This window comes from Molossus molossus, unplaced genomic scaffold (genome assembly GCF_014108415.1).
Source record: "Molossus molossus isolate mMolMol1 unplaced genomic scaffold, mMolMol1.p scaffold_m16_p_20, whole genome shotgun sequence".
NCBI classification, from domain to species: Eukaryota; Metazoa; Chordata; class Mammalia; order Chiroptera; family Molossidae; genus Molossus; species Molossus molossus.
Window position 1 is genome coordinate 52,702,882 of NW_023425356.1, and position 26,259 is coordinate 52,729,140.

General features: G+C 60.5%; 1 protein-coding gene across 1 annotated transcript in view; it reads left to right on the forward strand.

Annotated features, from left to right (window-relative positions):
* Positions 1 to 26,259, forward strand: part of RXRG (retinoid X receptor gamma) — a 110,162-nt gene that overhangs the window by 67,683 nt on the left and 16,220 nt on the right. Inside the window, exon 3 of the mRNA XM_036272650.1 lies at positions 24,306 to 24,553. Coding sequence (XP_036128543.1) covers positions 24,335 to 24,553 — 219 coding nt within the window. The 5' untranslated portion in view covers positions 24,306 to 24,334. The remainder of the gene's footprint in view (positions 1 to 24,305; positions 24,554 to 26,259) is intronic.

Genomic DNA, 26,259 nt, shown 5'->3' on the forward strand with positions numbered 1-26,259 from the left:
GCTTCCTGTAAGCGCCCCGACCGGGAATCAAACCCGCAACCTTTTTGGTATACGGGACAACACTGTAACCGCTGAGCCACCCGGCCAGGCTTATCCAGATTTTTTTTTTTTTACTCCTCACCCGAGGACATTTTTCCACTTTTTGCTCAGATAAAGTGGGAGGGAGAGAGGGGAACAGAGAGAGAGAAACATTGATGTGAAGGGGACACATCAAGTGGCTGCCACCCACATGACCAACCAGGGCCGGGGACAAACTGCAACCCAGGCACGTGCCCTTAGCAGGAACCAAACCTGGTTCTCTCTGGACCGCAGGCCATCGCTCTAACCACTGAGCCCCCGGCCAGGCTTATGCAGACTTTTGTACGGGCTTGTATTTAAGACAGCCGCTGGGCGCCCAGCTTCAGGACAGGGTGCTGAGCCATGTCGGCAGCAGGCAATCTGGAGGTGCCTAAGATCCCCTCCAGGCAGGGCCCAGACAGAGGCAGGACCCCAAAGTCCTGCTTGTGGGTCCCCCGTGGTGCTATCAATTGTGTGCGGTTTCCTCCCCCCCTCGTGTGAGTCCCCACCCCTCCCCCATTGGCAGGCGCCCTGTTCTTATCAGAAGCTGCCTCTCTCCTGCAGATCCTGTAATGCCCGTTACCATGGCGCCCGGGCACTCCGCATTATCAAGACAATCTCTTTATTAGGAAGCCAGCCCCTCCCAGGGAGCTGGAGCCCGGGAGCCCCAGGGACAGGATGTTGGACCTGTGTCTTGGGGGGCTCGGGATTGTCAGGGGGCAGGACAGACTTGTCAGGTCAGAGCACGGCCCTCAGCTCACCCGCGGTTTGTACGTTTCATTTGCAGCCTTGTCTCCCCTCCGTGCACCCAGAGCAGTCACACACGGTGTCACAGCTCACAGAAGGCGTTCAGGCACACACCTCCTGTCCGTGTTCGCGGTCTCCCTGTGAGTGAAGAATTTGGGGCTCGTTTTCAGGGCCGAGGACACAGGAAGTGACGGTCAGCGGGGTCTGAGGCTCAGGGTCATGCCGCCACTTAGGGCAATGCTGGGACTCAAACCCCAGCCATTTATTTCTCTTACCAGACTCACAGACAGACGGACAGGCACCCAGAGAAATAATCCTGCCTTGTGCAGAATGCACTGGCGAACTGATCAATGAATGGAGGTTTGAAAACAGCCCGCCCCTCCCTCCCGTGGACAAGGGTGGCTCATTTGAGCACTAAGGTCGTGGCTCTTCATCCCCAGGTGGGACTGGCCCTCGCTGAACTGCAGAGCGCTGGTCCCTGCCCCTCCAACGGAGAGGAAACAGCGACGGCGGAGAACCCTGCTGGGGTAGTGGGATCTCCTCCCTTCGCGCTTCTGGGGGCCGAGGTCCTTGGAACGACTTCACCTGCCGGGACGTCCAAGGGGGTGTCCTGTCAGACTTGGCGGCCCTCCGGTCACGGCTGAGGCCTGCAAAGGGTCTGACCCCCTACAGTGCAGGGCGGAGGCAGGAGGGGGATGTCAGCCCCCCACATAGGCTTTGCTTTGGCGTCAGAAAGGCTGCGGTCCCTAAATATCTGGCCGGCGCTGGGTGCTCGCTTGGCATCCCACCTGGAGAGGCGCCGGCGGCAGCTGCCCCAGGATGATGTCACGGGCAGCCAGGCGGCCTCCTCTCTGCCGCCCCTGCCCAGCCCCCTGCCCAGCCCCCTGCCCAGCCCCTGCCCAGCCCCCAGCCCAGCCCCCTGCCCAGCCCCCAGCCCCACCCCCAGCCCAGACCCCAGCCCAGCCCCCTGCCCAGCCCCCAGCCCAGTCCCCAGCCCCCTGCCCAGCCCCCTGCCCAGACCCTGCCCAGCCCCCTGCCCAGACCCCAGCCCAGACCCCAGCCCAGACCCCAGCCCTCCAGCGCACTTCTTGGAGGGTCGGGCTGCTTTGGCCTCGGTGCCTCTGCCCCGGCCCTGTGTGCACCTGCGCCGAGCTATTTCCTGTCTCTCGGGCCTACTTTCTCCCAACAAAGGATTTTCCAGACGTAGCCAACAGCTCATCACCACACTAAACCCATTTTCCAGAACCTTCACCTGACCGGAGCCCAGGTCCCTGCTGGCCAGGGCCAGAGCGCTGGGCAGGTCAAGGATGACAGCTCCGAGGCGGAGCGAGCGCAGTGTGCAGTCAGGGAACTTCCCTGGGCCGGGCTCCGCTCCCCCATCCCTGGGACGCGGGGACCTCGGTCAGGCTGAGCCCAGGAGGCCCCAGGAGGCCCCGATGCGGAGCCCCTAACTCTGCAGCCTCGTGCACGCCCGGGAAGCCCCGCCTTCTCTAGACACCTGCTCGGCTGGGATTCTCGAGTGTCACCGCTCACGGGAGTCGCCTGCGGGGTGGGCATTATCCGGCCACGGAGATTCTGATGCAGGGGTCCAGGCAGGACCCAGACATCTCTGTGCTCACCAAGCCCCCCGAGGGGGCGGAGGCAGACGGACCTGGACCCTCGGAGCATCGGCGCAGGGGGCCTGTCTCAGCAGCCGCCCCCCTCTGCTGGTTCGGGGTCCCATGGCTGCGGGGCTCAGGCTCTCCTGAGGCTCACAGAACACACTGAACAGATTTCTCGAGCTCGGGCCGATTGCCGGGCCTTCCAGCTTTCCCCCTTCCTTCAGCCACACCCCTGGCCCTGCCCCAACCACCCACGTCTCCACCTTTAGCTGTTTCTGCTGTTTTTGCTACTGCACAGAGTTCCCCAAGCCTGTGGCGGACACAGCTCTCAGGCCTCTCCCGAGTGACATGCGTCCGGGCTTTTCGGGGTGCGCGGCCTGGAAACAGGCGATCGGAGGGTGTTCGGCTGCTGGCAGCAGACCACTGCGTCCTGGCTGGACAGGAGCCGCAAGGCCTTCCCCGCCGCAGAGGGAACCTGGCAGCCAGAGCTGGCGTGACATCCCCAGCGCCCTTGCTGAGCAGCCCCTCGCCTGGCCTGCGCCGTATTCCATTCCTGTTCCAGGTGAGCTGGAGAAGCACGTGGGAGGCTGGCGGCTGTGACACACAGGACACTGCGGGACTGGCGTACGGAATCGCGGGGCCTGACCTGATGCCCGGCGACAGAACCGGCCCGTGTCCCCGAGGCCCTTCGTGGCGTCCACGGGCTTTGCTCCGTGGATCTCCGCAGAGGACAAACCGTGGCTTTTGCTGACGTACAAAGCCCCTGCTCTGGACCCTGTCGGAGATGACGGACACTTGCTCTGGTGTAAATATAGCTCACAAGTGGGGCGGCTGCGGGGAGGTTCCTGCCGCCGGCTCTGCCCCACCCTCTCAGCTGCCAGCCTGGGACTCCGTCCCCGCAGACACTGGAGGTATATTTAGTGCTGAGTGGGGCCTGAAAATAGACCGCCTGGCCTGTGTGCCTTGGGTCACTGCCTCCGAGTCTCCACCTGCGCCCGCCAGCACCGTCCCAGGGACAGTGGCTGGTCCTGGGCGCTGGGAGCTGCTCCGGGCTGCTTTCTGGGATGTGGACAGGCCTTCCTGAGCCCAGTGGCGACATCTCCTCCGGCTGGGGCTCCTTGGACCGGGGCCGGTCTGGACCAGAGTGTCCCGTATTTGTCCCCTGGAGGGGACCCATTCATTCTCTCGGGCCTCAGCCTGGCCTCTTGTGTGACTCAGTTGCTCTCGAGAGCTCTTGTGGGCTTTGCAGCTGCGGGGGAGTCGAACAGGAGGGGGGGGGCTTTACGACCATTACTGGACCGGGACCCGAGCGGTAGAGGCGTCCACATGAGTGGTCCATCGACCTTGAGGCTCTTATGACAAAGTTGAGCTCGAGGTGAGAGGTGGTGGTGAGTCACCTTCAGCTCACCCCCCGAGAGCGGGGACGAACCTGTCGTGATCCCAGCGGTCATCTCTGCGTCCGTCCACGCGCTGACCATGCACAAAGCAAACCGCTCGTTCTTGGTGCCGCAGCGATGGGGAAGGAGGGCCCCTTCCCTCAAGAACAGTCCAGTGCAGCATCAGGGTGTGACACGGGGAAGTCAGACGTGGACCATCGATGTCTAAGCAGGGTTTTGGAGACTTGGAGCACCGACCCTTTGTGAGGAGAACTGACAGAGCGAACGGCCTTTAGGTGGTGGCTTTGAGGGTCAGGGGTTGCCGGCAGGGGCGGGGTGAGCGCGTCACGGGAGAGCACCAGCCAGCAGACCTGCAGCCGGTGTCCACGAAGTCCACGAAGTCCACGCGGCAGGTGGCCTCCTGGTTCCTGAGCCCGAGAGGCGAGCGCCGGCCGGCGGCCGAGTGGGTCTCGTTGGCATTGCCCTGGGAGGGATTGCTCGTTTTCTTCTGGGGGGTCCTTCTCGGTGTCCTCACGGGGGAAGGGGCTCTTCCCTAAGTCAGTGGTTCCCCAACTCTGCCCTTTAGAGTCGCGTGGGGCTCTCTGAACAGTCCCGAACCCCGGACAGCAACCCCAGACCGGCCAAGTGGACAGAGGCCTCTGCCGTGGTTCGGATGAGCAGACAAGTTTGGGGACCACGCCTCAGGGTGCAGGCACCGGGGACCAGGCAGTTAGCTCTGAGGCAGACGTCACTGGGGGCAAAGCTGTGAGCGGCACCTTGGGGGAGCATGTGACTTTGGACACCTCTCAGGCCTCATGGAAATGGCCCATTTTTTTTCCCTCATCCTCACCCAAGGACGTGTTTATTGAGTTTAGGGAGGGAGGAGACAGAGAGAGAAAGACACATCGATGTGAGTGAGAAACATCAATCAGTTGCCTCCCGTATGTGCCCCAACTCTGGATCGAACCCATAACCCGGTATGTGCCCTGAACAGGAGTTGAAACGGAAAACTTTGGGTGTACACGGGACGAAGCTCCAACCCATGGAGCCACGGGGTGCTCCTGTTTCCTGTGCCGGCTGAGACAGCTCGTTCACGGTCGGTCAGCCTCCCTCTGAACCTGCCTGTCCTCCGAGGGTCTCCGCCCCGAGACACATGTGCCGAGCTGAGGCTGGTGTCCCAGGAGGAGCCGTGGAGATAACGCGGCCTGGACAGAGAGCTGGCTCCCAAGGACGGTGCGCCCTCGCCGGCGGCGCCAGGGGGTCTCCGCGTAAGCAGTGAACTCGTGTTCCTGCCTCAGCTGCAGGCTCACGGCGTCTCTGTCCTGGTTGGACCCTGTTGTGAAGGCTGTTGGGGCCACAGGGACGACTCAGCCCAGTTGCCAGGCGCTCAGGGTGTGCTATCTAGTAAGAGGGGTTCTCAGATGCACTCGTGGTGACCGTGCAAGGAGGGACAGGATGGGTGACCCAGGAGGGGCCCCAACACAGCCTGTGGCAGGTTAGGAGAGGGGTTCCACCCGAGGTTACCACCCGCACGACTCCCCTCGAGGCCGGGGACGAGTCGCAACCGAGGTATGTGCCCTTTGCCGGAATTGAACCTGTGACTCTGGTCCACAGATGACACTCTTATCGCTGAGCCAAACCGGCCAGGGCTGACCTTTCCATTTAAATTAGACTTCCGGCTCCTGTCTTATCCAGTGATCGTCCTTCGTGGCATTACCGTAAGGACATCTTTGTGCCTGCGACGGGCTTGCGATCCATCTCGTCCACAGAAGCTCCCTGAGGCCAGGGGCTTTATATACCTGGTCCTTAGTCTGTCCCCAGTAACTGTCACACACAAAGCTCTCTACCATAGCCCAGCCGGCGTGGCTCAGTGGGCTGGCCTTGTCCCAAAACCAGGAGGTGGCCAGTTCGATTCTGGCTCAGGGCACATGCCTGGGTTTCAGGCTCGACCCCCTGTAGGGGGCGTCCTGGAGGCAGCCGATCGATGTTTCTCTCTCATCGATGTTTCCAGCTCTCTCTCCCTCTCCCTTCCTCTCTCCGAAATCAATACAAACATATGTATTTTTAAAAAGCTCTCTGTAAATGTTGGCTGAATGATAATTGAATGAATGAATGTCAGAAAAGAGAGAAAAAAAAAGATACACAGCCCCCCCCCATATATAATAGAAACATATTATTAATAAGAGAAGGGTCATTGTTTGGTGACAGACACATCGTGGAGAGTCAGCGTGGGGGGCTGGTTCTTATGCCCACTTCTGTCATGTCCTAGTTGAGAGCACAGCCCGACTTGGATTTGTCAGTGTCTTTCTTTCTCTGACCGTTGTCCAGATCCCTCCTTCAGGATGTGGGGGTGATGCAGGCTGCCCGGTTTAACGTGACTGTGTGGGAAAACCCGGCAAGACTTCATAGACCGTCACCTGGGCAGACAACTAAGCAAATGGAAAACTCTGAATCGGCACCAAGCGTGTGGGGACTGGACCGCTGCGTGTGCGTTTCACATCTCGGCCTGTCGGCCGTTCTCGAATACCCGACTGCTTGTCATTCGTGTTTGCTGCAAAATACGTATCACCCCTGATCAGAAGCGCGACAAGACGTCCACGTCCGCAGCCCGAGGTACAGCTCCGGTCTTTCGCCAGCAGGGTGAACGTTCAGGATGAGGCCCACCCGGGTCCGACGCGCGGTGAGGACACCAGCCCTCTGCGTTTCTGAAAGGCGCTGCTGGCGCGGACCACAGCCGAGCGGGTCGCTTCGGACTAGACGGTCGGAGGACCCCCCAGAAGCGAGCCCGTGTCCCTGGGAACGAAAGTGCCGCCTCCCCCTGCGGAGGCTGGGTCTTGGGCTCCGGCTGACACCCGGACAGAGCTCGGGAGCAGCTGCAGACGGAGTGACGGTCGGTGGGGGGGTCTGGGCAGGGCCGCCTGGAGGGGCGCAGCTATGTCAGCAATGGCCCGGACAAGACACGGCGGTGCCAGGCAACAGTGCGGATTGGAAACAACCACGCTCGTGTTTCCTGGGCCCAGGGCGAAGTGCACAGCTTGTTCGGGGCGCAAGGTCACCTGGACGGCGTCGCAGGGGGAGCCTCGGGACAAGCGGCCCAGCATCTCCCAGCGAGGAATCGTTCCCGCGGCCCCTGCTGGCGTTTCTGGCGTCGCCACAGGGAAACGGTTTGCGTGGGGACGCAGGCGGACAGGGTCAAGGGCGTGAACAGTGGACCAGAAGTGGGGATGAACAGACCCGGGTCCCCGGCCAGAAGGGAGGGCCAGGGAAGGGAGAAAAACAAGAACGTATGGCTTCCTTGTGTTTGTCCAGAACTTCACAGTATAAAACAAACCACACCGCCAACCAGCCCAAACAAAACACATGCACAGCCCTCATCATCATGCCTGTCACCAAACCGGAACAGGACCCAGAAGCCTCAGGGAGGTTGGTGGCGTGGGCGTTTCCCCGGGGAATGAGTGAGCGCGCCAAGGTCGAGGGCTGGCGCGTGCAGACGGCCGGGCACTGCCAGAGAGGTCAGGGTGCGAGGCCTCGCCCCTCCGGCCGAGGAACCTGGTCCCGTCTGTGAAGAAGGCACCTCAGCCGCCAGAGGAGGAAGGCAGAGCCCGCCTCCAGCCACCAGCAGGCCCTTGTGACCTTGACCTTGGACAGGGCTCTGGAAAGGAAGGTCGCAGTCCTCAGAGACGCTCGCCGGCAGGTTCAGCAGGACAAGGGTGTGGTGTCTGGCGTCCCTGCCGGGGCCAGTGCAGAGACTGGGTCTGTGCCCCGGAAGAGCCCGAGAGTCCATGGGGAAGAGGGACGGCTGGGAATGGGGGATGGGTTAGACTTGAAGGGACTTAGAACCAGCCCTGCTCCGTCATTTTACAAACGAGCCAAAAAGGTGAGGAGTGTGTGTCCTCCTTGTCACAGAGACAGTGTGTACTGCCTATTATACGTCTGCGGTGTTCTAGGTGTCGCTGTGCGGGGACGCGTTGGATCCTCATGGCAAACCCATGGAGTCACAGCGGCGCAGGGGACTCGGTAACTAACCCTAACCCTTAACCCTAACCCTGACCCTTAATCCTAACCCTAACCCTAACCCTAACCCTAACCCTAACCCTTAACCCTAACCCTGACCCTTAATCCTAACCCTAACCCTGACCCTTAATCTTAACCCTAACCCTAACCCTAACCCTTAATCCTAACCCTAACCCTAACCCTTAATCCTAACCCTAGCGCTAGCCCTAACCCTAACCCTAACCCTTAATCCTAACCCTGACCCTTAATCCTAACCCTAACCCTGACCCTTAATCTTAACCCTAACCCTAACCCTAACCCTTAATCCTAACCCTAACCCTGACCCTTAATCTTAACCCTAACCCTAACCCTTAATCCTAACCCTGACCCTTAATCCTAACCCTAACCCTGACCCTTAATCTTAACCCTAACCCTAACCCTAACCCTTAATCCTAACCCTAACCCTTAACCCTAATCCTAACCCTAACCCTTAATCCTAACCCTAACCCTAACCCTAACCCTAACCCTAACCCTAACCCTAACCCTAACCCTTACTATCGTGAGGCAGTAAGCTGTGGGTCGGGGACCCGTGCCCCGCATGGCTGGCTTCCGCATCGGCTTTCTCTATGGACCCAACCCCCCCAGGCCACGCCACTACGACCAACCCCCCCCAAGCCGTGTCGCTAGAACGTGGCGGGACCGGGCGGCCGTGGCACTAGTGAAGGGACGTTCGGTGACAGGCGGTAAGACCCTGTCCTGGCTGTGTCATCGTCAACATGTTGAGCCACCAGCTGGATAAAACACAGAAAGCTGTTCCTCAGCTCTCCAGAAGTGGGGGAGGGGTAAGGAACAGACGAGGGACTAGCTGGATCCCCAAGACCCGGGAGGGCGAAGGGCACATTTCATTTCGGAGGACTGTGGGGAGAGTGTGCGTTGGCCCCAAACGACCTGCCCAGGACGGAGGACGTGGGTGCAGAGCCAGAACTTGGCGGGGGGCTAGTTTGCTGTGCGTTCACATGTGGGTGAATGCTTCTGACTTGGGTCCTGCTCTGGCCCTTCATCCTCAGTGTTTGTCCCGGCTTCTCCGAGGGCTGGAGCCTCGGTTTCTCCCGCGCAGCTCTGATTGGCTCACCCCTGCTCCCTCTGCCCTGTGCTGCGCCAGGAGAAGCCCCGGTCCGGTCCGGTGGTCAGGGCTCAGCCCGTGATCCCGACCCCTCAGGAGTGTGCCAGCAGCACCCCTATTGCCCTGCCAGCACCGACGCCACGAGGAGATTTGCACCCTGGCTGGAGTCTCGCCTCCAAGTCCGGGCCACCCTCCTCCCACCCTGAGGACAGCTGTGAGTCACAGCCATGGAGAGAGAGGCTGTGGACACACGTGGACACTCGGTGACACGTGGGACGATGGAAGAGACAGTGTGGAGCAGCTAGGCTGGGGGCAGGGAGATCTGTGTCTGAATCTGCAGAAGATTCTGCTGTGACAACCCCACGGCCCTCTCGCGTGGCTCCAGGGAGCTGCCTACGACCCGTGGGCAGACGCTGCCAGGAAAAGGGGCGGGTTCAGCTCAAGAAAAAAAGCTTTCTCCTGGTAAGGGCTGTCCAGACGTGGAGTGGCGGAGTAGTGAGCTCCTCGTCGTTGGAGGTAGTCAAGTATTGAAGGCGTACCTGGACTCTTCGATCTGTGGTTCGGTTCCACCCCAGGGAGTGTGTCAGTGAGGACTCAGGGTGCTTTGATGGGGGTGTAGTGGGTGCACAAGGGAGTGTGTCAGTGAGGACTCAGGGTGCTTTGATGGGGGTGTAGTGGGTGCACAAGGGAGTGTGTCAGTGAGGACTCAGGGTGCTTTGATGGAGGTGTAGTGGGTGCACAAGGGAGTGTGTCAGTGAGGACTCAGGGTGCTTTGATGGGGGTGTAGTGGGTGCACAAGGGAGTGTGTCAGTGAGGACTCAGGGTGCTTTGATGGGGGTGTAGCGGGTGCACAAGGGAGTGTGTCAGTGAGGACTCAGGGTGCTTTGATGGGGGTGTAGTGGGTGCACAAGGGAGTGTGTCAGTGAGGACTCGGGGTGCTTTGATGGGGGTGTAGTGGGTGCACCCTCCCGGGAAACACCAGGGAATGACCGCCGCGTGGGGCCAGCACGTCCCCCTGCCTGTGAGGTGAATGCAGCTCTGCTCCCAGCTGCACCGGGCAGGCTTCCCCTGTGAGAGCCCGAGGCCAGCCCCCCCCCGAACCCTGCACCCTGGGGGTGCTCTCTTGTAGTTTCCTTGCTGGGTCTGTCTGTCCTCTCCTGGCCCCACCTCCCAGGGCCATCCCCATAGCAAGAGCGTTGGACAGAGAGCAGCCAGAGTGAGAAAGTGCATTTTAATAAAACCCCATTGATTTTTGTGGGTGCAAGTCAAGGAAAAAGCTCCTAAAGAGTCTCCCGTCCCCTGCCACCTCCCCCTCTCTCCTGACCTACTGTGGGGCGGTCACACATCGATCTACCGGCTTTCTACATAATAGATCGTGCCACCGGGAGGGACCTCTGGGGGCCAGCAGGGAGCAGGCAGCAGCCCAGCCCCGAGTTAATCAAACTAGCAACAGGATCTGCGCGCGCGGCGGCGGCGGCATTACGCGTGATTACTGACAGGCACCAGCTGCCTCGGCTCCAGGCTGCAGCCGCTATGTGGCCGCCCGGCTGGAGGGGCGGATTCCTGGCTAATCCCGGGGGGCTGGCCCAGCCTGCGCTCCCGGCTGCGGGGCGGCGATGACCACTCTCGGTCGCCCAAGTTGAAGGGCGTGGGTGGCGCCTGGGGCTGGGGGCTGCGGTTTTCAGGAGACACCGGGCGAGGACTATGAACTGAGGAGGGAACATGTACGGGAATTATTCTCACTTCGTGAAGTTCCCCACTGGCTTCGGTGGTGAGTGTGGCACATCTGGACCGTCCTGGGGAGGCGGAGGGCACGAGGGGCAGCTAAGGGGTTATGTAGCGTGTGCTTGCGTGAGTGTGCGTGTGCACGAGTGAGGGGGAGCCACCGTGGGTGACGGTGCGTTTGCACACCCGGATGGGAGCTCAGGAGGGGGTGGGAGGCTCCCCCGGGAGCCCGCTAAACATTGGGACCGGCTGGGCGCGGAGGTCGCTGCAGCGGCGCTGGTGTGGGTGTGAGAAGTGGGGAGTCAGAGGAATTGCCGGGTGCCCGCTAACCAGCTTGCAGTGAGAAAACCGGGGGACAGGGGGTTTGCTCGGTGAGGGCCCCGGGACACTGTAACAAGGGCATGCTTGTGTTAAAAGCAGATTTCGCTGTCACTGGGTTTTTGGAAAGCAAACGTAGTACTTCAATCTGCCACCGTGCCTTCCTCCCCGTGTTCTCCCCTTTCGACTGGCTGAGAAGCCTCAGGTCCCCTCCCCCGCTGTCCCCAGTCCCACGGCAGGGTCAGGCCATCACTGCCACCATGGTCAGGGCTGGCTGGCGACCCGTCACTGCCGCACACTCGCTCCGAGGTCCCTGTTCAGTGACTGTCGCCTGGCTCTGCGTAAATGGAACCGACAGCTGCCGCTCCCTGTCAGCTGGGGGCACGGGGAGCCCCGTGGTTCCTGTCCTGCCCGTGCTGAGCATGGAAGAGTCTCTGCCCCCCGACCTCCGTGCTGGCCGACGGGCAATCTGTCCGCGGGCTCGGAGCGACGTGTGGCCCCTGTGCTGGGCAGGACGCTCCGGGAGCCGTGGTGGGGGCTCCCAGCCGACGTGGTCCTGCGGGCGGGGGCGTGAGGCCAGGGGGCTTGCTCATTCATTCGGGGGACACGGCCGTGGGACGAGCCAGGAGGGCGTTAGGCGCTGGGATACAGACGTGAACGAGACGCGGTCTTGCCACGTGGGTCGGGCAGGCTCATCACGCAGACTCACGGTAACACCGCTGAGGTTGCTGCTGGGACGGGGTGTGGGCCGTGGGCGAGTTCCGGGAAGAGGCCGTGGTCAGGTTATTGGGGCCAGTCTTGTACGTGGCCCAGTGAGTGTGGCGGCCAAGGCTGTGGCCCGGACCTCGGCTCTCGTTTGTCGCTGGGTCGCTAGGTCCCGGGCGTGAAGCGCTCCTCAGCTCCCGCCTTGGCCCGTGGCTGAGTGTCCCTCTCCCTTTGCCAAGTTCAGGTGTCTGAGGAACATGCTTACCCGGGGCTCTCGGGACCCCAGGCCTGTGGGGTTCTGGCTTCATGAATGCCAAGGGTGGCCTCTGCCCCAGCCGGGCTGAAGGAAAGGCTGGAGGCGGGGGGATTCAGGGGGCTGCCTGCTGGCGTCTTGGAATGCGGGGGGGGGGCACCTCAGAGACATGTCAGGCCTCTGGCTGCGCAGACATGCAGGCTGGGGCTCAAGGACCGCAGGGGCGGGTGCGGTGAGTGCAGGGCCCTCTGGGGGCTCCCGCCTCAAACTTAGAGTAGTATCCCTTCCGCCTGACACAGTGGCAAGAGCATGAAGGGAAGGGAGGGAGGAAGGAAGGAGGGAGGGAGGGAGGGGGAGGAAGGAGGGAGAGAGGAAGGGAAGGAGGGAGGAAGGAGGAAGGAAGGAGGGAGGGAGGGAGGGAGGAAAAAGGAGAGAGGAAGGAGGGAAAGAAAGAAGGACAGAGGAAAGAAAGAAAGAAAGAAAGAAAGAAAGAAAGAAAGAAAGAAAGAAAGAAAGAAAGAAAGAAAGAAGAGAAAGAAAGAAAGAGGAAGAAAGAAAAAAGAAACTGAGTTTGGTTCCTAGTTTTTCACTGACTAGCTGTGTGACCTTAACAAGCTCCTGAACCTCTCTGAGCCTCAGCATCTCCTTCGTGAAATGGAGTTGATAATCCCATCCTTAGAGTATCGTGAGAATTCAACACGCTGACGCCTGAGAGAGCAGCTACTGTGGGGTGGTCCGCGCACTGGGTGCTTAATAAAAGTTCACGCGCCCTCCCCTCCGTTCTACTTAAGTGCTGACATGCAAATTATTTTAAAAAACCAAACATCCCCCGGAAGGGTGGCCTAGGAATCTGGGGAAATGGAATGAGGCACACGGAGACGCACAGACTTGGCAGGTGGAGTGTCCCCGTTTGGGGAGCTGTGGCATTGGGTGCAAATCGGGGTGCGATGACGGGTTGCAGGGCGCGAGGGGGCCTGGGAGACGTGAGCCCATGCGCAGGGCTGGAGCAAAGGGCCCGTCCAGGCTGCCACTGTCCCCTCCACCTGCTCTGTGTGCTCACTGCCGGGCGAGAACCATGATCTTGTTTTGGTCTGTCGGTGTGTCGCTGTTGGCTGTGTTCGCCTGGGCCCAGGAGGAGGCTGCTGAGACCCTGGGCCGTGGACCTGCAGGGAGGTCAGTGTGAGGACCTGCCCGCGGGGACGGGGCGAACCTGAGGGTCGGAGAGGGTGTCCCCTGAGCCTGTCACCGCCTTTGTCCCAGTGCAGCAAGCGGTGCAGCACTCATGGGCTCCTGTGGTGTGTCCCCTGCCCTTCTGAGTATTAGCAGGTGGCACCTCCGGGCTCCTGGGACTTGCATGGGGGTCCCCGGGGAGCAACACCTGTGCTTCCGGCTGTCAGACCGTCATCCGTCCCATCAGTGAACAAGACGCTGGTCCAATTGGCCACAGGGTGGTGACTCGCTGGGTGGCCCTGGGCCCACAAAGGGGTCAGTGTCCCTTCTCTGGCCCTGCCCTGTGACGAGGCCAGACCCTTGTCTTCAGTGCCAAGTCCCGGCTTTGCCAGCTGCTCAGGAAGAGATTTGTTTGCCTGGATGAGACAGTTGTTACCTTTAAGAAGATGGCAAACCAAGCCTGTGACCCGCATCCAATTATGTGGTAATCCTCGGGGCCAGAGGGCGACCAGGGAGAGGGGGGCTCTGGCTTCTCACCCGCCCCCGCAGGCGCCGGCCCAGCCCACTCATTCACTCTCAGGACAGCCCTGGGCGCGTGGTGACCATGCTCTCCCGGGACCAGGGCACGGGGACCACGAAGTGAGTGTGAGGTCAGGACAGCCCTGGGCGCGTGGTGACCATGCTCTCCCGGGACCAGGGCACGGGGACCACGGAGTGAGTGCTGAGGTCAGGACAGCCCTGGGCGCGTGGTGACCATGCTCTCCCGGGACCAGGGCACGGGGACCATGGAGTGAGTGCTGAGGTCAGGACAGCCCGGGGCGCGTGGTGACCATGCTCTCCCGGGACCAGGGCACGGGGACCTCGAAGTGAGTGTGAGGTCAGGACAGCCCGGGGTGCGTGGTGACCATGCTCTCCCGGGACCAGGGCACGGGGACCTCGAAGTGAGTGTGAGGTCAGGACAGCCCTGGGCGCGTGGTGACCATGCTCTCCCTGGACCAGGGCACGGGGACCACGGAGTGAGAGCTGAGGACAGGACAGCCCCGGGCGCGTGGTGACCATGCTCTCCCGGGACCAGGGCACGGGGACCACGGAGTGAGTGTGAGGTCAGGACAGCCCTGGGCGCGTGGTGACCATGCTCTCCCCGGACCAGGGCACGCAGCAGGCATCGGGCTGCGGAGCTCACACCCTGCTGTGCTGCCCTGCGGCCTCTCTGGCCCGTGGCCTGGCTCTGGAGCTGTGGGCAGCCGCCCGCCGAGGGGCCAGAGCCCCGAGCCTCGGCACTGCCCATTGGCCGCAGACTCAGGAAGGAAACAGAGCACGTAGCAGTCACTGGGACGTGTACCTTCTGGAGAGTTAGCTCCTTGGTGGCTTCTTCTCCGGCCTCCTGATTGGCGAGAGTCCTGACCCGGAGCATCTGTCCCTTTCCCCCCCAAGAATGGACGTGGGGACAGGGAGGGGTTGAGTTGGAGATGCTTGTGTACGTGTTTGGGGCTATGTGAAGGTGTGTGTGGGGGCTTGGGGGGGTATCCCAGGCGGTTCGCCAGCCCCCCGGGGTCCTTCTGGAGATGGTTACAACCACCTCTGACTGTTCCCCAGTTTGCAGTGATTCCCACCTCCAGCTCTTCCCCGGCCCCCCGTCACTGAGCGGAATCTTCAAAGCAGCACAGAGGGACCTGCAGGTCCCCTGACCCCCAGTTACAGGCGAGGACCTTGGGAAACAGGTGTGGCTTGCCCAGGACCTGTAGCTCTATGTGGTCCTCAGGCGTTTTCCCTGAGCCCCCAGTGGGCCACCTGCAGTGAGGAAGAGGAGGGCGTCTGAGGCGCAGGCAGCCCCCACCCCAGTGAGATAGCTCAGTACCAGCCACACAGGGCTGGGTTCGACGCAGCTCGGGGTCCACAAAGCAAGGCCTGGGGATTACAAAGGTACAGTCAAGGTGGCTCCTTGTCCCCATGCAGAAGTCCGGGAGCCGCGGTACGAAACTCAGCTACAACTGTGCTGTAGATGTTTCTCGGGGGTCACCTGCTCCTGAGGGGCTGGGCTGGGCCCCGAGGTACTGACCAAGTGATGCAGACACATTCCTGTGCCTGTTACAGAAAAGTATGTTTTAATACATCATCCCCTCCTCCCCTGAGATCTGGCAGGACGAGGGCCCTGACCCGGGACCTCCAGGCCCACAGTCGGCAGGAGACCTTGGCCCTCTGTCGCAGGCTGAGAGCGGTGGGCACGGGAGACACAGAGCTTCCTTGGTTCAAGGTCAGCTCAGCTGCAGACGGGATTTCAGAATCCACATCCGAACTTAGAAAGTGGAAGGGCTCCCTGGCCGGTTTGGCTCAGCGGTTAGAGCGTCGGCCTGCGGTCCAGAGAGACCCGGGTTCGGTTCCCGCTAAGGGCACGTGCCTCGGTTGCAGTTTGTCCCCGGCCCTGGTTGGGTCATGTGGGAGGCAGCCAGCCGATGTGTCTCTCTCACATCGATGTTTCTTTCTCCCTTTCTCTCCCTCTCACTCTACCTGAAGATAAATGGGGAAATGTCCTCGGGTGAGGATTAAAAAAAAAAAATTAAAAAATGGAAAGGCTTGTGATTGTGGTCTTTTTTTTTTTTTTTTTCCCTCACCTGAGGATATTTTTCCATTTTTTGTTCAGATAGAGTGGGAGGGAGAGAGAGGAAGAGAGAGAGAGAAACATCGACATGAAAGGGACACATCGAGTGGCTGCCACCCACACAACCAACCAGGGCCGGGGACAAACTGCAACCGAGGTACGTGCCTTTGGCGGGAACCGAACCCGGGTCTCTCCGGACCGCAGGCCGACGCTCCAACCGCTGAGCCAAACCGGCCAGGGCGTGATCTTTAATTCAAAAAGCACTTAGAAGAAGTCCGAGGAGCTGCAGAGAAAGTGCTTAATACATACGTGGGGGTGTTTCTTCCGGGCTGGTTGCCGGGGTTTCATTTCTGTGACGTGCCATCTCCTGCACCCCCTTTTACTAGCCCCTTGGGTCAGGGGCAGCAGGCTCTCGGAGGGCTTGGGGCTCGTGGTGCCTGTTTTCTCAGCCCCAGGCATGTGGGGAGCAGAGCAGAGGTCACAGGTCACTAGTAGGGAAAGAAGACCTAGCCTGTCAACTAGCCCCTGGGCGCACGGCGGGACCCCAGGACACTGGGCAGCTGACACCCTCCTCTGCTCGGAAGGGGCGTACAGACTGGTTACAGAGTCTGAGGCTGCAGAACAGTTGGACGTCAGTTGTTTCTGGAAGTGCTTCTTGGGGCTCAGGTTAACGGAATGGGTCTGAGGAGTGGAGGTCTCGCCTGAGGGCAAACCTGCTGCGTGGATTATAGCGGGCGGGCGTCGTTCTCGGGGTTTTATTTCATTTGCTGATTTTTAAATTACTATGAATATTATTATTTTCAATCCTCATTCGAGGATTTTTTTCCATTGATTTTTAGGAAAAGTGGAAGGGAAGGGGGAGAGGAGGAGAGAGAGCGAAACATCCATGTGAGAGACACATCGATCAGCTGCCTCCCGCATGATCCCAACCAGGGCTGGGGATGGATCCTGAAACCCAGGTACGTGCCCCAGACCGGGAATTGAACTTGAGACCCTTTGGTCCACGGGCCGATGCTCTAACCACGGAGCACACTGGCCTTATTTATTGATTTGAGAGAGAGAGAGAGACGTTGATTTGTTGTTCCACTTACTCATGCAGTTATTGGTTGATTCTTGTACGTGCCTGACTGGGGATCGAACCCACAACCTTGGCGCGTCGGGATGATTCTCCGCCCACGGAGCTTCCGGCCAGGCCCTCGCTCGCTGTGGGAAGGTGCCTGCAGTCTTTCGGAGACAGCCCAGGTTCAGGGGCCCTGGAGAGCGCGTCTGTCCAGACAGAGGGAGTGAATCTGGTTTTGAGAGCTGGGTGCAGACACGTGGGTGTTCGGGGACTCCAGGAACAAGGTGGGGGCGCCCTCAGCAAAGCCTGACACGCTCTCTGGCATTTGTCTCGAAGGCCAGCTGGTGCCCGCTGCCCAGGATTGGGAATTGGTTTAAAGGGACAGGCTGTTGTTGGGGCGCCCCGTCCTCCCCAGGCTCCCGTGTGTTAGGGACCCTGCGACCGCCCCCGGTACCAGCTAGGTCCACGATCTGGTTCGGGGGGAGGGAGGTGTCAGCAGAATTCCCTTAGTTACGTGCGGAACGTCGGGGATACTGTGCTGAACTTGACGCAGAGCCCGGGCCGTCATGGGTCACAGCCAACCCTCGGAAGGGCCCTGTCACCACCCGGAGCCTGCGTCCTGTCTGATGGGGCTCATTCCTGACTCACCAACGACTCTGGGCCCGGCTGAGCTCCAGGGAAGGACCGTGGCCTCCAGCAGGGGCCGCTCCCTCCCAGGGCCCAGCACGGACCTGGCACCTAGTAGGCGCTCAGCAGACACTTTTGTCTGAACCAGGAAATGTGGGACCGAGTAGCCTGGAGTTGTGAAGAGCTATGTGAGGGGAAGGCAGCACCCCTGGGTGCAGTGGGCTCGAACCCGGGAGCCAGGAGACCGCAGGTGTCCTGGCCCTGAGCAGTCGGCCTCGCTCCGGGGTGATCTGCCTTCTACAAAACGAGGTGCTTCCCCAAAGTCTGCTTTCTAACCCAAAGCAACACGTCCTTATTAATTTATAACCTAATTAACTCAAAATGGTGAATACATTGGCGCGGTATGAACTGGTTTGAAAAACAAACACATAAATAAATAAAAATAAAATGAAAACAAAACCCCAGAAAGGTTTGTTAAGCAAATAAGACGGTAGCAGTGTGGAGCTATTCAAATTGCATCTGTTTTCAAGCAATTTAAATAGCATAGTCGGGGGTGTCATTAGCATATTAACGGGGTGTTAATTACAAAAGAGTCTTTTAAAGCAGATTTCATAAAATCCCCACTTAATAACCATTAGCGGTGGTACTTGGAACACAGCTCTTCACGTGTGTTACTTAGAAGTAATAAAATTGTAATTTAAAAGTAATCTGCCAACTTGTCACGAATTTAGACGGATTTTTCTCTCAATTGATCGGAATGAGTGAGGTTTTGCTATAATTATATATAATGCTGGCAATAATGAGGCTGATTATCAATCTTTGCCTGCTTTTCACTACCTCCATCATTACAGATCTTAGGGGTGGGGGTGGAGAGAGAGGAGGGGGCCACCCTCCCCTTCCCAGCACGAGAAGCAGCAGCCCAGCCCCCACCCCAGCAGCCAGCCAGCCAGCCCTCCTTTGGGGAACTGGAGTTGTCCCCCCTGGGCTCTGAAGGTGGCCGGCTGGGGGCTGCACTCAGGGGGACCGCCCATCAGGGGCTCCATCTCTGTGTCCCCATGTTCCTGCCAGGGGCCACGGGACGGAGCAGGGGGCAGAAGGAGGTCCTCTGGGTCCCTGGTGAGAGGCTTCCCACCCAGGCGCCCCCACTCGCTCCCCACTCCCCGGAGGCCCTGGCGCCCCGTGGGTGAGAAAGCCCTGCCCCGTGCCTGTGGAAGTCCTTCCTGCCCGTTTCAGGGGCCGGCGCAGCTCCAGGGTTTGTGGAAGTTTCTGGAAATGCAGAGAACAAGTCAAATATAAAAGGTGCACATGGCCACGTCCTGGCCCAGGGGCCCTCCTGGTCCCGGGAAGGGAGGGGGGGTCTGGGTGCGCTGGGGGTCCTGAGGAAGGACCCCCGCTGGGGTTGAACTGTGAGGGGCTGGTCAGGATCCGGAGGGTCCTAGTCAGGAAGTCCAGGGTCAAAATCCTGAGAGAGGCCACAGTGGGCCGGGAAGTTCGGGGCAGCAAGGGGCCTGGAGCGTCCTGGCGGGGGGCCGTTCTCCCTGCGGGCTGAGTGCTGGGGTGGCGTGGGGTTTGTGGACCGTTTAAATGGAATTTTCAACTTGCTGACCGAGAATTACAAGAGGGAAGTTTTAAAAAACACACTTTTTTTTTCTAAATGAAAAATGTTTCATGATTACTGTATATGTACCAAGAAAACGCCAACTTAGGTTTTTTTGTTTTGTTTTGTTCTTTTGCACATTTTGGACCGATTTCTTCTTTTTCTAACTTTCCCACCGTTTGCAGTGTGCGCTCAGCAGAACAGATGTTGCAGGTCAGGACTGCAGACGGCCTGAAACACCACTCTATTCAGAGCCCCTCCTTTCCACTAGGTTGGTACCGTGTCGGGAAGGGACAACACAGTTTGTGTAGCCTTTTTCTAAAAAGTGCGCATTCTTTGCCCAGATTTCAGGTTCTCAGAAGACATGTCTTCGGCAGATCTTTTAAAAAGCTGTGAATGAGTGCTGAACAGTCAGCACACGGCGGGGCTGGGATCGGAGCCCGCGGCCGCTGCCTGCCCAGGATGCAAACACCACCTGTAGCGTTGACGGGCACGCTCCCTGGAGCAGGCCACTTAATTTCTCGGTCACCCGGTTTTTGCATTTGTTCACGAGCGAGGAGAGTCCCAGCCTCAGGTCTGCAGTGCAAAGTGTGTCAATATACGTACCGGGATTAGAACCGTGTCCGGCGCATGGTGACTGCTCACCGAATGTACCTGCCCCTGTTCTCCCTCAGTGCAGGGTGACATCCAAGTCACCCTGCAGCGGCAGGCCCCAGCCCACCTCGCTGAGCAGGGTCCGTAAATCACAAGCCAGGATGGGGAAGCCGGGGAAGGGTGTGCGGATATTCTGCGGTTCTGGGCTTGTGGGTCACACCCCCGCGTTGGAGCAAAGGCTGTGGACCTGGGTGTGTGATCGTGCCCACGTGGGAAGGGCCTCCGATGCTCCCTGCCTTCAGATGAGAGGTGCTGACCCTCAGAAATAGCCAGTGTTGACCTCTGCCCCTTCCCCAGGGGGTGGGTCTGTTAACCGTCCTCAGCGAGTCTTCCCAAGTTTCCATCCTGAGCGGGGCTGTTAATGGGACAGCAAACTCTCTGCCCCGCACCACAACCAGGCCATTTGCTCCAATCAGAAAGACCCGGGGGTGACATTTTGCTTCTATTGGTGGAGGCCAGGTTGCTAGGCAACTTCCTCACCTCGGTCAGACTTCTGTAGTTCCAAGTACCCAGCAGCTCTTTCCCAGTAAGTCCCCCTTCAGCACACGCACGGTTTCTTGTTCGGAAATTTCAGAGGTTTGGGGTTTGGGTCAACATCAGAGACGCCGATTTCGCATGCAAATACTTTCTGCTGATGAACTCTATGGTCACGCACGTTAATTAGCCAAAGAGGACCCCCCTCGTGGCTTAGTCAGTGACCTGCCATGCTCCAGGCACAGTGCTGGGCACCAGAGTGGTGACTTAGCAGCAAGGGGGTGACATTAAAAATAGGCGGCAGCCAGTGGGGCAGCAGGCATTCAGACGGAAGTCACAGGGAGCACCTCTGGGCCTGGCCGGATCATGAGGGGACCCCGGGGCCCCAGGGGGTCCTAGGGGAGAGGCCGGGGTGGCTGGGGTGATGGAGAGGCACTCTGGGCCCAGGACAAGGACTGTTTACTAACAACTCGGGGAATTCCGTGCCACAAACACGGTGTGTGCCCACCAGTGTATGGCGAGGACCACCCTTCACGAGCATTTACTGTGGGCCTGGCATGGGCTGAGTCCTGTAGGCACATAAACTGCGGTGGCATTCGGGCCAGATGCCCCCACCCCCACCCTTTACAGTTTAGTAAGTAATTCCAGCTGCTGCTAGGGGCCCTGGGCGCGTTATCTCCACTCACCGGAGAGGAAACCGGGTCAAGTCCACCCCGCCGCGTGAGACTTCGGAGCTCGATCTCCCCGTGGGCTGCCTCGGAGCCGAGGGGCCCTCGGGGACCTGCCGCAGCTGTGGTTCCGGTGGCACCCGAAGGTCCGACGTGGTCCAGGTGACGCCTGGGCTCGTGCCTAGACTCAGCCCCTCGCAGACCGCCGCCCGAGTTTGCTTCCTGTGGCTGCCGAGGCCTCTGTGTTCAGGGGACAGGGTGGCAGGTCCTCCCGGGAGCGCGGAGGAGGCCCGGGAACATGGAGCATCCCCGAAGGGAAGCAGAGCTCCTGAGAGAGCCCACCAGCCCTTCAGATTTGTGTTTTTTTTGGTTAATCCTCACCCGAGGATATCTTCCCACTGATTTTTAGAGTGTGGAAGGGAGGAAGGGAGAGAGAGGGAGGACGAGAAATGTCGATTGGCCCCTTCCCACACAACCTTTCGGTCTGCGGCCGACGCTGAGCCCGGTGCGGGACAGGTCTGTTTCTATGAACAGGTCTGTTCCTGAGTGAGCAGGAGGGACTGTGTGGGCACAGGACGGGGCGCTGCCCGGCGCCCATAGTGGGCATGAGGGACCCAGAGGGCACGGGCCAGGAGGCGGCTGAGGAGACCTGAGCCTCCCAGACCAGGCTGTGGGGCCAGAGAGAAGCCGCAGAGTGAAGCTTGGCTGCGGGTTTGAACCACAGACCAGGCCCCCGGCAGTTAGGGCGCCTCCAGGAACTGGCTGTGGCTCCCGCGTGGCCAGAGGGCAGGCATGAGCGTGAGAGGCTCTGAAATGTCACGGACAGCGAGCGCTCGTGACAGTGGCCGGACCGTCCGCTGCTCACCAAGTCTTCGGCTTCCACCTTTTCTAAGCGCAAAGCTCTTCATGCCTGAGAACGTCCGGGGCATCGAGGGGGCCGAGAACCAAGGTGCATTTGTGTGATAATAAAGACAATGTACTTTAAATTTCAGATCTCTCCTGCATCTTCTCATTTTACTCTCGAAACAACTTACGTGTTCTCCAAAGTGTGTGCTGGTCCCTGTTTCCGAGAGGATGGGAGGGAGAGAAAGAAACATCGATGAGAGAGAGAGACTTTGACCAGCCGCCTCCTGCATGCCCCCCGCTGGGGATCGAGCCCAAAACCCCGGGCATGTGCCCCGACCGGGAATCGAACTGGGACCTCTCAGTCCCTGGGACGATGCTCAATCCACTGAGCCACACTGGCCAGGCTGGTCCATGTTTCTTAAATTTCATTCTTTTGCAGACCAATTTCATGACATACTACACATTGAGCATCCCTGTCTATTGGGTGCAACGTTTCATTAATTTACTTTAAAAAACCCAAAAACCTTAAATAGCTATTTTTCGGAAGATAATTCTGTACAAACACGGAAGCCCGGTCACGTGCTATAAACAGAGGGAAATGCTAAACATAAATGTAGACTTATTCATGCTTTTGACAAGTCTGCCTTCACACCAGCGAAGCTGCTACTCAGCATCCCTCCCACTGGGGGCCCGGGCCGCACACGCCGGGGACTCCCAGGTGGTGGTGAGTGGGCGTAGTCTCTGTCCTGCAGCTCGGGGTCCGGGGTCACGCGCGGGCATCAGCGGGGGCCCCGAGGAGTGGCGTGGTTCCCGAGGCCCCGGGGCCCACCGGAAGGAGGGCTGCAGGGCACCTCGCACTGTGCTGGGAAAGCGGGGGGCGTGGCTGCGGGGTGCCGCTGGGTCCCAGAGGACTTCCCGGTGCCTCGCCCTCGATGCCACGCGGACTCAGTGCCGGGCTCGGGGGGCACGCCGGCCTCTTCAGGGGCCCCAGAGGAGCCTGTAAGGATTCCTTCGTCAGTGGCCGTCTGGGAAGATGTTGGGTTTTTCCGGCTCGGGTTCCTGGGAGCTGCCCGCCCCCCACCCGCCCAGATGAACCTTCCTTGAGATCACCTCAGGACTGAGTCTTGCACATGGAGACTCAGGGCCCTTCAGACCATCTCTTCAGCCCTTGACGGCCCAGGAGAGAGCGAGGGCTTCAGACCAGGGGTCTGAATCTGGGCCCCGCACTTACGCCCCAGGCATCGCCGGGTGCTGTGCTTCCAGGGGGCGAACAGAAACGACACCTCCCCTCCGCACCCGCTCCCCCTCTTCCCTGGTGGAAGAGACAGGACTAAACGGATGGTGACGTAGAAAAAAGCATCACACCAGAGCAGGAAAACCAGGGACGGCTTCCAGGGGGAGGTGCCCTTGAGTTAGACCTTGAAGGACGAAGAGCTCGGGAGACTGCAGAGGTGGGGGCAGTCACCCCGGAGACGGAGCAGCGTTGGGGTGAGTCCAGGCCCGACCTCTCTCATCTGTGAAAGGCTGAAATGATCCTCGCGGGATAAAGCGAGGGGACACGTGGAGACTTCCAGGTGCTGTGCTGGCCACATAACCCGCGTGTGACCTGTTTGTCTGAACCCCTGCGCTGCCCCCAGCACGCGGTTCCTCCCCCCTGTGGGGTGCGGGACATGGTGCTGGGGATTCACCCCTTTACGAGACCATTGTCCCCGATAGACGGAAGCTCCCTAGGCAGGGTGACCGAGGGTCACTGCGTTCTCGGGTGTGGGAGTGACTGACTGACCTCTCCACAGCGAGACCTCGGCTCAGTGAGCAGGTGTGCGAGAGAAACTCCACGCCGACACTTCCGGGGTGTGTGTGTGTCTGTGTGTTTACGAAGAGATCCGCGGGGAAAACTCACGCAAATACACGCCTGCACCCCGTGTTCACTGTGGCGCCATCCGGCAGCCGGGACGGGCGAGCAGCCTCAGGTCCGTCGATGGCTGAACGGATACGATGTGGTCCATGTACACATGGGGCAGGACTCGCCGTGAACGGGAAACCCCACCATTCGCGATACGCGGATGACCCTTGAGGACGTTACATTGCACGAATGAAATCAGTCAGGCGGAGAAACGCAAATGATCTCACTTAGACGTGGAATCTAAAACAAACAGCAAAACCCGAGCTCAGAGACAGAGCAGTTTGGTGGCTGCCAGAGGTGTGTGTGTGGGGGGGCTGTGTTCTTGTCGCTCCGAATCCCCCGCACCTGGCCCCTGAGTGACCGTTTGTGACCACCGGGAGGCGCTCTCCCCTGGCCCCCCTGCTCAGCAGCAGGACTTGGGGGTTCTGGACAATTCAGGGGATTCGGGAGCAGCCCACCCCCACCTGGGGGTTGGTGTGGACCGTCCTCCCTGGTTGGCCGGCTCAGGCCGCAGTTGCCCAGACCTGGGGACTTGTGGGCGGTGCCCCCGTGGCCCTGGCTGGTCTGATGCAGTCGAAGGTGGATTTCAGGCGGGGACCAGAGAACTAAACCGTCAGCGAGTGTGTGTCCCTCCCCTCTGTGTCCTGCGCTTGCCCTGGTTCTGCTGGCTGGGTGGCCCCGAGCACGTTGGCTCACAGGTGTCAGGTGTGGCCGGAGGGAAAGGAAGGAACAGGAGACCACCGGGGGGCCTGTCCCCACGGAGCCTGCCTGTGCACCCAGGCTCCTCACCTGTGCTCTTCTCCCCACAGGCTCCCCCGGCCACTCTGGCTCCACGTCCATGAGCCCGCCGGCGGCCTTGTCCACAGGGAAGCCCATGGACAGCCACCCCAGCTACACGGACACCCCCGTGAGCGCTCCGCGGACCCTGAGTGCGGCGGGGACCCCCCTCAACGCCCTGGGCTCTCCGTACCGCGTCATCGCATCTGCCATGGGCCCGCCCTCAGGAGCGCTGGCAGGTCCTCCGGGGGCCAGCCTGGTCGCCCCGCCCAGCTCCCAGGTAGGTGCCTCTTCAACGGTCACCAGGTGCCGGCCGCGGGCTGCCAAGGGGCCTGGGCCGTCTCTGCAGTGGTCCCCCTGCTGGCCCCCGCTTGTGTGTCCTCCGGCAAGGCCGAGGGAGGACCGAGGGGCCTCGTGTCCGGGTGTGTGCACGGTGGACCCAGCGTTGTCTCTCTGGGGCACCTCGAGGGTGGCCTGGCGCCCTTCACTTCCTCCTTCCAAGGTCACAGGGAATGTCAGCTCCTGGTGGTCTGTTCTCGCGTAATGATGCCGTGGAACAGCCACGCCCGTGTGTCCGATGTCACAAGGCCACGCCCACGGTTTTCCTCACCCCCAAGTCTCTGCCCGGCTGGCACGGCTGTGCTGATGGCGGGGGCCGGGCTGGGCGGGGGCTGGGCCCACGCTGCCCCTGGGGCCCGGGTCAAGCAGCAGCAGCTGCCCGGGGTAGCTTCCCTGTGGCATCCCAGGGGTGCCGAAGCCCAGGCAGAACCGGGGGGGAGCAGGAAGCCTCTGCTCACGTCAGCTCCACAAGCACCCACGGGCCACGGAGCCCACGTGGCTGACTCTGGAGGGCAGAAGACAGGCTGCGCTGTTGCAGGGGGTCCTACGATGAAGAGTGTGCAGGATGCGAAGAATCAGGAGTGAATCGGTGCCCCGGGGTCTCGCGGGACCTGCCGCATCACACAGGTGACTGCAAAGCAGTGTCCCAGGTGCTGTTGCAGGTGGTGTAGGGTCAAAGGGACCGTAGGAAAGTGACCTGTGAGCCCCCCATCCTGGGATCCAAGAGGGCGTGTGACCAGTCAGAGGAGCCGGGGCAGGACGGCAGTGGGGATGGACATGTATCGATGCCATCGTCGCCCCCATAACTGTGGGGCTGGGCCACCCCGCCCTTCAGAATGCAGGGCCCACAGGGGTTCGTGGGTTCAGATTTCCTTCCGTGTGGGTGATTGCGGGGAGCAGTTCAGAGCAGTGAGTTGGAGACAGAAAGGCTGAGGCTCTGGGACAAAGGAACATGTCGCGAACGGGGATTCCCCCATCACAGCCTGTTTGTGAGGACCTCCCGTGCTCAGGCGTCCCTCGAGGCTGCCCTGGGTTCAGGGGCAAGCTCTGAAAAGTGAGGCTGAGCTCCTGACGTCATAGCAGTCCCGGTGGGGCAGGAAAGAGGCCAAACCGAGCGAACGCCAGGTCTTTCAGAGCAGCCGTCGCTCCCACGGAGAGGCACCCGGCGTGGCGATGGGCCGGGACGCGGCTGTGGGCGGGGAGTGGGCACGCACCCGTCTCTCCGGCGCGGCTTGTGCCACCACACTCCGGGCCATGCAGCCACAGCTGGCCGGTAAATCTGTGTCATGACCGTGTGAGCGTGACTGCTATTCCTGGACCGTATGTCTGTACAGAGGGACGGGGGTTGAAAGGTCAGCTGGAAGCCAGCTCCTGGCCGACTGGGCTGCGTGCAGAGACCAAGGCCAAGTTTGGCTCTGGGAGCCGTGGTCAGCTTGCCAGGCGCGGCTGCGGCGCGGCCCCAGGCACCGGCGCAGCGACACTTGGCCCAGTTAGCTAGAGGACACAGGACATCAAGTGCCCTTGGCACTGGCCACGCGGTAGGCTCGGAACCATCCGGATCGCTGTCACCGAGCATCCTGAGCTGACCGGGCTGAGTGGGACGTGTCCGGGAACATGGCCCTTCCGTGACCCACGTCTGGGTGAGTG